The sequence below is a fragment of the Dermacentor albipictus genome, chromosome 1, assembly GCF_038994185.2.
Source record: "Dermacentor albipictus isolate Rhodes 1998 colony chromosome 1, USDA_Dalb.pri_finalv2, whole genome shotgun sequence".
Classification (NCBI taxonomy): domain Eukaryota; kingdom Metazoa; phylum Arthropoda; class Arachnida; order Ixodida; family Ixodidae; genus Dermacentor; species Dermacentor albipictus.
In genome coordinates, this window is record NC_091821.1 from 255,578,598 (window position 1) to 255,591,088 (window position 12,491).

General features: G+C 41.3%; 2 protein-coding genes across 7 annotated transcripts in view; one reads left to right on the forward strand and one right to left on the reverse strand.

The window, feature by feature from the left end:
* The window catches only part of elgi (E3 ubiquitin-protein ligase NRDP1 elgi), a 57,405-nt gene extending 56,384 nt beyond the window's left edge, over positions 1–1,021 (reverse strand). For 2 of the 3 annotated variants that reach the window (XM_065431486.1, XM_065431482.1), the window contains exons 1-2: positions 817–1,021; positions 360–473 (exon numbers count right to left, since the gene is read on the reverse strand). In XM_065431486.1, coding sequence (XP_065287558.1) covers positions 360–449 — 90 coding nt within the window. In that variant the 5' untranslated portion in view covers positions 450–473; positions 817–1,021. The remainder of the gene's footprint in view (positions 1–359; positions 474–816) is intronic. The other variant, XM_065431475.1, reaches the window with a different exon arrangement.
* A 183-nt stretch (positions 1,022–1,204) lies between these two features.
* The window catches only part of Rcd5 (microspherule protein Rcd5), a 44,159-nt gene continuing 32,872 nt past the window's right edge, over positions 1,205–12,491 (forward strand). For 2 of the 4 annotated variants that reach the window (XM_065431512.1, XM_065431504.1), the window contains exons 1-2: positions 1,206–1,388; positions 1,938–2,028. Coding sequence is in view for 2 of the 4 variants with exons in the window: in XM_065431504.1 (XP_065287576.1) it covers positions 1,953–2,028 (76 nt within the window). In the remaining 2 variants the exon portion in view is untranslated. Of the gene's footprint in view, positions 1,389–1,937; positions 2,029–12,491 lie in introns of all 4 variants that reach the window. The other 2 variants (XM_065431505.1, XM_065431506.1) reach the window with 2 other exon arrangements.

Consider the following 12,491-nt stretch of genomic DNA (forward strand, 5'->3'; position numbering starts at 1 on the left):
ACACAGATGCTAGCTAAGTGACCATAGCTAAAGCCTACTAAACTTGCACATTTTGTTAACAACACCAGTGCCGACCTCCTCCTGCACAATCAACATCTTGCTTAAAGCGATACCATATGAGCGTGCAAATATTTTGCGAAGATTAACGCCGCCGTTCGCATACACACTACATGATGAATACAGTGGGCAACCGCACACAGCTGAGTAATGAAATGCGCAAAACAGATTCTGCTAAGCACAACACGCTACTCACTGCTAGATCATGACAACACAGAGCAGAGTTCAGCACGTACCAACCACCAATTAATCCAGTAGAAAATGAACAAAAAGTAACAAGGATAGCAAACAATGTTTTGTACCTGAAGGGGTTCCTCCAGAACACCAGAGCAGACTGGGCAGATCAACTCTTCATCAACGTCGCCTTGAAAACGGCAAAGATCGTAACCCATGGTCGTGCAACACGGCAGAAGTCTCTAGAAGTACACAGACTTGGTCAACAGCCGCTGTCAACATCGCTTGCACGAAAAAAAGTGCAATCTGGGCATGAAACATCAGCTGTTATTTAAAAAGAAAACTGGAAGCTTGTCTTCAATACGCAAATCATAGGAGGTTGCCATTGTTAAAGATCACCGCTCTTTCACGCTATGGAACCTCAGCCATGTCACAGCTTTAAGTGTAACGAGAAGAGCCCATTCGGAATGCTGCTAAGATCTGACAGTGCTGAGAGCTCTAGCGTAGAGTAACAAAGTGATACAATAATCTGCTGAACTATCTAGGCTTATCCAATACTCTACTCCAAGATTGGTTCTCACTTACGCTGAACACGGTCCAGAAGCTGACCGCCGTCGAATAAAACAACTTCAGGAGACACACATTGAAAAGTAGGAACAGGTGCAGGCTGTAACGACACGAAATCACGCTCCAATCTAGCACATTTGCATCACATCCAAACTAAACAATGAATTCCTTGACCCGAGGAAGAGGACACCTGAGAAGCACGCTGCTCCTTCGGCCGGTGGTTGTCAACGTCATTGCCGTAAACACATGCCGTAATTACCATTGTTTAAGAAAAAAAGCATTTAATTTTTTACTAAAATGTGCTCAAGTTATGTAGCAACATATTCTTTTAGTTTTGTCAAATAAATGTTAAGCGTGAACAAAATTTCTTGGTACGTTTTACTTGCGTGATTGCGGCTACTGCGCGGCAATCAGCGAGTCTCGTCTCCACAGCGTCCACAGTCTCCGTGCTGCTCGTGCTGCTAAAGCATGTTAAAGTGCTAGCGTGTTAAGGTGATGTAGAAGCGTTGTTGCTACCGTGTAGTGTTGTGCAATGCGAGACGATTCATGCCTGATAGAACTGTAGAACTGCGCTAGTTCTGCAAAAATAGGTGAGCAAACTTTGCTGTGGGTGTTAACTATGGCTTGGAAACATGTATTCTAGGGAACATATATTATTTTGTTGAACGTTCGCCCGGACTTTCACTAGGTGCGCGCCTTTCGAACGCAGATTTTGCATAAGATGTTTGCATTACTATAGTACACTGTTCACTTTGCCATTTCTTTGATGTAGGACACACAATCTGCATATCAGGCTTTTACTTAATACATATTGTTGACTTGTTCGTTATGACCATTTGTTACTCACTCTGTTCGACTTTGATGGGCGATTGAAGTAACGTTATGTCTGTATAGAACAGGATGCCAAACAGATAGCGCAAAAGGCCTTTTTTTTTTGGTCACCTTTGCATTGCCTTGTGTATCCCTCATTTAAGTACTACCAATGAGAGTTTGGGAAACGCTACCTAGAACCAGACCGCACAAAATTTGCGTATCATTTTGCTGACTGATTGTCAACAGTCTACTGTGTTCACCACAGTTATCGTCCTACTGTCTTATGGGCTCAAGGCAGTTATGCTTTTCATGGCTTCTGTTTACAGACTCGCGCAGCCGACATGTCGTCGAACCTTGTGTTGGGTAATGTTGCGAGTGATAACTCACAAGATGTAAGCGAAGCATCGCAAGCACCAGGTGAGCCTACTGTCGCGCTCTCTCTTTCTTCTTTAGTCAGTTAGGAATGTTGAGTAGGAACTACAATTGGAAGGTTAGGCTCCAGCATTGTGCAATGTTCGCAAGAACTGTTTGCAAAATCTGCAGTCTTGCTTGATTTCTTCTTTGTGTGTGTGTGTGTGTGTGTGTGTGTGTGTGTGTGTGTGTGTGTGTGTGTGTGTGTGTGTGTGTGTGTGTGTGTACACCAGTGTAATTAATTGTCATGGTATAATCATTATGAAACCCCGTAGCATTCTGTGCAACCATTAGTGCAAAAGGGCAATCATGTAGGCCATCTTCTGTGTAAAAGTTAGGTTCTGACTCTATAAAGAAGTGTGTCTACATGACTGCAGCGTGGCCGACCGAGACTTCTCGCTCGTTTTTTTTTCTTTTCCTTTTTTGTTTCGGTACTATCAACATGTCATTTATTAAATGAGCAGAGGGTATTTACTCTGCTTTCACACAAAAATCATAGTAATGGGACTAGCGCAGTGTTCCCAGTTTGCAAGAACTTGTAAATGCTGCAACGCCTTCTCGTGCAGCATTCTTAATTGTACATGGCAAGGTAATGCTTCAGAATTGTGAGGACTGAAGAAAACAGGTACTTAAAATGTATCGCTTGCATAATAAGACGTATTTAATTATTGGCATTGGATGGTCATGGGGGGTGACAGTATGTGGTCGTTTACTGGGATCTTTTCTTTTGCCGAGTCTGATGGTAATGAGTTATATTAAGGAAAATTTCTGTTTTCCTAGTATATGGTACAAGAAATGGTCAATTTGTTCTCAACAAGTATCTAAAGTATTTTTATAGAATAGAGTTGAAAATAATAAATGTAAAACAGTTCTTCTGTCTTGTCTGATGCTGAATGCAAAACAAATGAGTTAAAACAGAATGTTTAACTGCTGAATCGGGTGTAATCTATTGTCAGTGGTTCTTATAGCAGTCCTTATGCTTTGCCTGCTTGTTGGAGCCTTGGCAGTTGCACTTTCTGACAATAGGGACTGCATAATAGTGTCTACTGTTGTCTACAACCCAGAAGCCAATGTTCCGTGACATTGGCATTTGCACAAATCTTGTCCCCATGTGTCATGTCAAGTCTGATGTCAGCATTACTTCTTAAATGTGATGAAACTTTAAAGTTGCATAATCTTTTGAAGCATAAATGCAGATATTTTTTCTGCATCATAGTGTTTTTAAATACTGACCTTATGCTGTTAAAATTAAAGTTCTAAAACAGTTATTTCTGTTTTTCATATTTAATTGAAGATGCTAAACTCTGCAAGTGAGCACTTGTGTTAAATGCAGCAAAGCTTGTATGCTGCATATTTTGTAGTTTGCACCACTTAGGAACTTTCATATTTAAATTCGTTGTGATGCCGTGCTACGCTTTATGCTGCTGTGCTATGTGCTGCTTAGGTATGTTTTTTTTTTGTTAAGCATTTGTTTTACGGCTGTGCATGTGTTGGAAGCAGTAGTGTTTGTCTCAAGCACAATGGAGTTTTTTTTTATGTGCCATCTTGTACTTGTATACTTATGTTAAAGCAGCACTATATGAAACTGGATGAAAGCTGTTCTTTTCAATTTTTAGCAGCCATGTCTTTGGTTCTGTAAAGCTGCAGTTGTAGCTTCATTGTGTAAATGTATTTAGCTGCCAGTGGCTCAACAGTTATAGCATTCTGCTGTTGAAAGTGTAAGGTTGTGGGCTAGGGTCCTTGCCATAGCAGCCACAGTCTGGTGGAGGCAAAAGGGAGAAATGCTTGTAGTGTTCCTTAAAGGGCCCCACGCTAGGTTTGGCTATATTAAACAGAAAAACGTTGTTTATACTTCACACACTGAAGATCGTGTCTGCAAACTATTACAGTGCTGCACACTGTGAAAATGGCTGAAATTTCAAACAGAATGCCACGCATCCACCTTTTCGAGGAAGCACCATTTCCAGCCAGAGAGTTCAGGCAGCGTGCACAGACGGTGTGATGTGAAATGCAGTCTTAGCAACGTCACTCACTATGACCTGTTACTTTGTTAAATTATCCAATGGGGAACTTGCAACTGTTCCACCCAAAATGCGCCATGCAGCAAAAAAGAGGCACGGCTCGTCACGTAAACCAGACGCGGTCCCTCAGTTCTGGTATGGGAGAAGGCAGGAACGTCACTTGCAGGTGTAACACTAGGCAGAGGGAGACAGTGGCCAGTATAATGGAAAACTATTCCAATCTGTTTTTATTCCAGATCCACCATTAGCCTCCTACTATAGATCAGAATGGTTCGGGTACAGCCCGTATGGGAGTGCGCCATGCTCATATGAGGCAGAACCCACGCCATTTTGTCTTATCAGAGGAGGCTAATGGCAGACTCGGAATGAAAACAGATTGGAATAGTTTTACGTTATACTGGCCAGTGTCTCTGTTGGCAGTTGTGCTCGCCTCTTGGCGGTATGGTAACAGGGCATTCAATTTTTTTATATCTCCTCCAAGAGTAAACCATTTTGAAGAATTCTTCTGGTAAAACGAACCATAGACAGATTCACTGTCTTAGAACTTACTCTGGTTTTAGAACTTCTCGTGTATAGCTTAAGTTTATAATGTGACCTAGTGAGGGGTCTTTTAAATAATTGCAAATGGTCATAATTAATCCACAGTTCAACATTACAGTGTGTCTTACTTTCCTTGAAGCCCTTGGGTGTAACGTAACATCCATACTCACGTTCTATATATAGGGACTTGCCATTGTAGAAATTGCAGTATCATCTGACGTTCACTGGATGTGCATTATCATCTGCACTCGTGTGGGCATAACCATGACAGAAGCACATTGTGTTTGTTTCAGTTGTCATATGTGAACAGATAATTTGCCAGGGAGATATTTTGTATGTAATAGTTAGGGCAGTTCGGAGGAGAAGCAGGTTTGATGAACATAAGTTAACTGCCCTACACTGTCTCTGGAACAATTTACATGCTTCTCTCTGCCATGTGCCCCTGTTGTCAAGCCCCAGGAAATTTTTTTCGACAAAAATCTCTAACAGTGTTGCTCCTGAGTTGCTTTTCAGCAATGCAAATAAGTAACATATAAACCATTATTTAATTAGTTATGGCTCAGTATCTATGGTATTCCGCTGTGGGTCACAAGGTTGGGTGTTCTGTTCTTTGCTGTAGCGGAATAGCATAGCCCAGTGTCTTCTTTTTTTTCTTCTTTTTTGTCATGGTTGTTCATCAAGTTATCATCATTGAATCGGTTAGCATGTCAACAATTATGGTGCTGTGCATGGCCTGGATGTAGCTATGCTGTGTTCATGCAAACATACCTATATTCCATGTAGATTGCACTGATCATGTGCACAGTTCGTTACTGTCTAAAACTTCTTGTGTCTGTCTGCATGCAATCTGCACATGGTGTGTGATTGCCTTTTGAGGCTTGCGTTTTAGCATATTCACATTTCAATCTGCATGTTTCCATTGGTTGCACTCGCTGTTTCTTCAAATTGAGTTCATGAACCTCTTCCGCTTACACACTTGGGCCACGATTTTGTAGGCATGCCTTTTCCCAATGCCCTGGACAGAGCGTTGAACGTGGCCACTCACGAATGTGAAAAGCACCGAAAAGCATTAGCATCAGGAAAGGGCATTGCTGCAAAATCACAGCCTTGGACATACCTGCCATGGTGGCAATGTGGCTCTGACATTTTGCTTCTTAGAGTGAAGTTGCAGATTTGTTTCTTGGCCATTGCATTCTGACGGAGGCAGGATGCAAAAACACTCATCTGCAAAGCTTTGGCTGCATGTTGAAAAACCTCAGGAAGTCAAAATAATTCAGATCCTTACACTACAGCACTTCTCATAGTTGCTTTGATATGTTAAATCCATTTAACCAGCCAATCGGCTTAAAAATAGCCTCGCTTGTGAACAAAAGCAGTCATGGATATTATGTTATATGTTGTGATTGGACCTCTTGCGATTGAAGCTCTTTGTGATTGGACACTACAGGATAGGTGGTGAAACATGGTGTCAGGGTAGCAACAGGTGAAGTTTAATGAGAGCCTGATATCTTTCTTTTGCACTGCACATTTCATGAGTGAATGAAGAGGGGTTGTGCAGAGATAACAGAATTAATAGCTAGACACTAATTTACTTAGTAATCATGTGTTAGCCCAATTTTCCAAGCCTCTCGTTGTGGTTGTTTAACAGGGTGTCAGTTTCCTTGATTATTATGATAGTGCATGCATGTGTAGTTTTTTAAGTATGCATGTGTGTGCGTGTAGTTCTTGATACCTTGTTAACTGCAATTGTTACATCTTATATATGATATGTGTGCAAATGCAATATATTTTGTTCTGCATTTTTTTATTGCACTATGTGGGTTGTACATTGAATATCTGGAGTGCTTCAGTCTGGAGAACTATAAAGATAAATTGGTATAACCATACCTATTGTTAATCTAGTCTTTCGACACTGCAGCAGATTTTTTTTTTCTCCCCTTCTGTCAGCTAGTTTCTACATTCCACCACTTTGTTAACTGGTTCCTGGACGATTAGAAAATCTGATTTCCATATCTGAGTGGAAGTATTCTCCAAAATGTCACCCCAAAGGGGTGCCAGAAAGGTGAAACTAGCACACAGCACTGGTGGGAGGGTAGGGTGGGTGACGCAACTTCATTTATTCTCTCGGTAACTAGGTGTAGAGTTTTTTGACAGCTAAGTGGGACATCATGTTATTGGGACAGTCCAGCATGTTTCTTTCAAATGGCCTCCTTTACTCTAACAAATTAGCGTGAGGTAGCGTTCAGCATTTAGTATTGTCTCTTCCTTTTGTAGGAAAGATTGTACACAACATTTGCAATGCCACTACATTCTACAGCGCAACATTGCTTCACTAGCTTCCGCTCACCTTCACGTTTTGACATTCATAGGAAACATCCTCGATGTATTCATGATCTCCATGAAAGGGCTTGTTCCTATCTAACATTGAATGTGTGAGGGCTGTCGCCAGTCTCAAAAAAAAGGCCTTGAACAGTGCTTCGCCAGAAATTTTTTGCCATATGCCACTGTTGACTGGTGTGATGCCATCTTGAACAACACAGCATGTAGAAACATCAAGTTCTAGGAGCTTCTACACTAAAATGGCAGACATATATAGTTAACTTTGGAATAAATATAAAATGTTCAGGTTATCTGGGCAAAACTTCCGTATTTACTGTACAGCCATAGTGCACAACTTGCTTGAATGTTTTCAACTGTTTGGTTCTTGACTTGGACTAAAGCCATTTAGTAGTTCTCTTCTTTTTGTTATTAGCAATTTGAAATTATGTTCATTGTTGATTTTTGTTCTGTTGTATTGATTGGATGCTGCTTGATTGAATATCGCCCTGTAAGACTGCATAATTGTCTTGGTTTAAATCTTCTGTAAGCTTTCTTACTGTAAGGTGCAATGTTAGGCTGAGCAAGCATGACTGACCTTGTTTAAGAAAAAGAACTTCAGTGATAGTGTGTTTTGTACTGTTATCAAATAACTGGTAACTTAATAGCTGGATAAATAGTAGCTGCAAAAGTCATTTGCGTGTCAGTGTTCTAGGAGGCTTTGTATGAACATGTGCAAAGCCAGAAACTCTGGCATCACATTAATGCAAGCATATTCCTTGTGAACAGAAAGTCCGTTCACTGATAATTTTCGACATTAGAAGGCCTGATCCGTCAGAAGTGCTACACTGCTGCCTTTATCTGTAGCTATTTTAGGTAACCATGGGAGTGCCACCATATTAAAATTCTAATATTAAGAAATTTTTTTTTTCATATCTAGCAGAGTTTCACAGTCAATGCAAATGGAGAAATAACTAGGCAGGTTTTGTTAGGTGTTACATCAGTGCATTAATGAGTACTACTGCATCCAAAAGCCAGAATATGCTTGTACTAAGAGGCTAGCTCATTCAAGCTGGCAGGGAGCAAAATGTAGTTGGCACAGGAAATGGAGTGCCATGTCTGCATGTGATGGGGCGCTGGCTATAAGGGAAACCTGACAGCCGGCGCCTCTTGCTAGGGCCCGAGTTCCTGGGCCTTCGTCCAAGCCTGCAGGAAACAGGGGCCATGGCACCCCAAAGCCCGACAAGCCCAGCTGGTGGAAGCAGCAGTGGGCCCACCGCAGCACCAAGGCGCGAACGACGACGCCTGGAAGAGCTCCAGGAGATGGTGCTGGAGCGTGAGCTGCGTCGTATGGAGCTTGAGGAGAAGAAGCTGCTTGTTGAGACACAGAAGCTGCAGCTCCAGAAGGAGAATCTCCAGCTCGAGCGCCAAAAACTGCAGCTCGAGATTGGCGACTTGGAGGCACGCCTGCGCCATTCAAGGCACTCTTCTGGCCGCTGAGCCTGCATTGCCTCCAGACAATGCTGCTCTGCGGGCCAGCCTGCAAATGGTGCTTGTAGCACCAATTGACTGGGAGCAGTTAGCAGAGATGTGAACAAAAGGTGTCACTTGAACATGCATGCACATGATTGCAAGGCACCTGCTGCTTTTCTCAAGGATTTTTAGGCAATACATGCACGTGGCCGAGAGGTGATAACCTGGCAGATGTAAGCCAAGGAATGTGGGAGCAAATTTTTAATTCTACAATTTACTGAATATAAGTTGCCCACGAAATAGCTACAAATTCCTGGTGAAGTGTTGACACTTTCCTATAAATGGACAACCCCGCATGCATACCTGTGATGACAACTGTCTTAATTTTTTTAATATATGCTGAGAAATCACTGTAGTTAACCCAGCTGCCAAAATGTGTTTGGCTTGCAAAATGATTGGGTTAAAGCTGTCTGTACTACTCTCTTCAGCATCTCATATTTTTATGTACTTTTAGGAATTAATGACAATCCTGCCTTGTTTGGTATTTTGTAGTTCGCCTCTTGTAGGGTGACCATTAGTATGTATGTATTAACATCAGTTGTTTTTGTGAACATAATATTTTGTTTGAATTTGTCACTTAGGTGCATTAATTAATCTCTTTTTGGTGTGAAATAATGGTTGTGCCTGAACATTTTCAAGTCACTGGCCTCTAAATTGTTTTGGTGTTTTATTTATTGTTTTGTCCTCCCATAGTATGAGGAATATAGGGCCGGTATAACGTAAAGCTATTTCAATCTTTTTATTCCAAATTGCCCATTAGCCTTCCGCGACAGGTCAAAATGGTTTGGGCTCTACCCATATGGGCGGGGTGCCCCGCCAATGTCGGCTGGGCCCGAACCATTCCGACTTATCACGGAGGGCTAATATAGGTGATTTGGAATAAAAGCAGATTGGGATAGTTTTACGTTGTACCAGCCTAGTTCACATTCTTGGCCTGTTACCTAGTTTATTGATGTTAGGAAGTGACGCTCCTCATATGTATTGAATTATCTGTATTATTTATCCATCATTAATTTATTATAGTTATTTATTAATTAAGTACTCTCCTATCTGTATTGTTTCTAAAAAACTCAGATGTCGCAGATTCCTAAGTTAAAATGATTTTTTTTTGTCTTATCGTTCCTTGGTTTTCTATAATATAGGCTACTCTGACTGTAGCTTTGGGTGTGAAGGTTGGTAGCCTCACACCCAATGTGTAGTAGAAAGCATTTTCCATTTGCCGTGCACATCACGCATGTGACCCCTTCACGTAATTTCATTGTTACATTTTGAAACATTTGCAGTTAGACAGAGTAAACATTAGGCAGTTTAATTTATGATAAGTGGCAGCTCAGTCGTCCAAGATTGGGATTAGGCACACTTAAACTAGGCATTGTATGGAGTATTATTGGCCTTGGTGAGGTTAGAACTGGTGAGGCTTATACAGTGCTGACTAACGGGCATGTTTGTTACATTACAGAGGACTTCCACATAAGAGGCAATATGGAGTAGGATTCCTAATTCATAAGGACATAGCAGGCAACATCGACGAATTCTACAGCATTAATCTGAGGGTAGCAGTAGTCATAATAAAGCTGAATAGGAGGTTAGAATAAGACAGTTCAAGCCTACGCTCTAAGCTCTAGTCACGATGATAAAAAAAATAGAAGTTTTATGAAGGTAAGGAATTAGGGATGAGAAAAGTGTGAACTCAGTATACTGTAGTCAGAGGCGACTCCAATACAAAAGTGGAAAAAAACAGGCTGGTGAACAAGCAATTGGCAACTATGGCATCGATTCTTGAAACACTAGAAGAGAGATGTTGCTAGAGTTTCCAGAAAGGAATAAGCTCCGAATAATGTATAATTTCTTCAGGAAGTGTAGCAACAGGAAGTGGACCTGGAAAAGTCCTAATGGAGAAACAAGAAATGAAATAGATTTCGTACTCTCTGCCGATTCCAGCGTAATGCAGGATGTAGAAGTGTTAGGCAGGGTAAAGTGCAGTGATCGTAGGTTAGTGAGGTCTAAGATTTTCTTCAATATGAAGAGAGAGAGTGAAATTAGTCAAAAGAAACAGGCCAACCTAGATGCAGTAAGGGTAAAAGCAGACCAATTCAGGCTGGCGCTTGCAAACAAATATGCAGCTTGCCAGGTGATAGAAGTCGGCTGGCATAGGCTATAACGCGATTATGTCCACGCTGGCGTTGTGCTAACCCTGCTCCTATGCCGTGACCACTGGCATCAGTTCAAACTTCGTTGAGGCAGACGAGTCAAAGTGGGCCAGAATTGGAGGCGTGGTAAGGAGAGTAGTGAGCGGCGAAAAAGAAGCGGCATGGTCAGGTCCCCCCAAAAATAGGGAGTCTTTCTTCAAGAGGTCGGTAAAGGGACGTGCGATGGTTGCAAAATCCTTCACAAAGCGTCGGAGATAAGAGCACAGCCCTTTGAAACTACAAACGTCCTTGGTAGACTTCGGAACAGGAAAGGAACAGAACAGGAGATGAAGATGACAGAGGTAATGAATGAAACCGTAACCAGGCTAATCTTGGAAGCAGCAATTGAAGTGGGAGGTAAGGCACTAAGGCAACTAGTAGGTAAGCTTTCCCAAGTAACAAAGGATCTAATAAAGAAATGACAAAGAATGAAAGTGTCCAACTCAAGAGATCAGATAGAATTTGCCGAACTGTCAAAACTGATCAACAAGGCAAAAATAAGGGAAATTATAATGTGAGAAAGACTGAGGAAGCAGTAAAAAATAGACACAGCATGAAATTAATGAAAAAAAAAACTTGGCATAGGTCAAACCTAGATGTATGCACTGAAAGATAAGTAGGGTAATATCATCGGCAATTTACAAGATATAGTAAAAGCTGCATAAGAATTCTGTACTGACCTGTACAGTACCCAGAGCAGCCATGCTACCTCCATTCGAAGTAGTAATGAATAGGATATATAGGCTCCTTCTGTAACTGGCAATGAAGTTAAAAGGGCCTTGCAAGACATGACCCAGAAATGAGCGGCAGGGGAAGATGGAATAACAGTCGATTTAATCGAAGATGAAGGAGATATCCTGCTCGAAAAGTTTGCGGCCTTTTATACGCATTGTCTCATGACTTCAAGAGTTCCAGAGAACTGGAAGAATGCCAACATTATACTAATCCGCATAAAGAGAGACCTTAAAAAATTGAAAAATTATACACCCATTAGTTTGCTTTCAGTGTTGTATAAAATATTCAAGATAACTTCCAATAGAATACTTGGAGATTGCAGGGAGAGGCCTTCGTCCTGCCGTGGACATAAAAATGGGCTAATGATAATGGTGAAGCTAGGGCAAGCTCAGAAATTTCTTTACTTTCTTGATTGAAATTTGGAGCATTGTGCTACTTGCATGTAATTCATTTCACTTTCATAAAAGCTCCAGGAATTTAGGTAGCACTTCATTCACACTCAGTGCTCTGTATGTTGGGTACCATCGCTATTTAGTGTCAGCAGTTCGCCAATTATTATCTCCACAAAATACAAGCAAGCTAGTTCTTGGAGAGGCACTTTGAGGCAACGAAGGGGTTTATCTTGCTGTACATCATAATAGTCACGTGAACTTTTAAGACAAAGGAAACATTGTTTGGCAGTAGAGAAGCAAAATGGTCTAGTATATTATGGCATGTTGCCTCCCCCTCTTACCCTTTTTTTTTTCTATTTCCAGCTTAGCCATTATGAAGCATTTAGACAGACTGAAGAAAGATAACTTTAGGTCAACAAAGAAATTATTTGGCTGAAAGGCAGTGCTTTTGTGCTGGTGATTGGTTTGCAGAAAATACAATAATGCATGCTACTATGACTGTGGGCAAGCTAAATAGCATTTAAAAATGGTTTCCTAATGCAAGGCAAAAAAAAGAGTGCTCCTTTAAAGCTTTCATCGTACACATTACTTAAAGGGGCCCTGCGCTACTTTTTATCGAAGTCTGAAAATATACTTGAAGTTAAAATATACTACTACAGAAATACTTTGCCACGAGAAGTACTTCAATGTGTTCTGCAGAAGCAGAGTTATGGCAACCGAACAGCCCCTACACATTGCTTCCG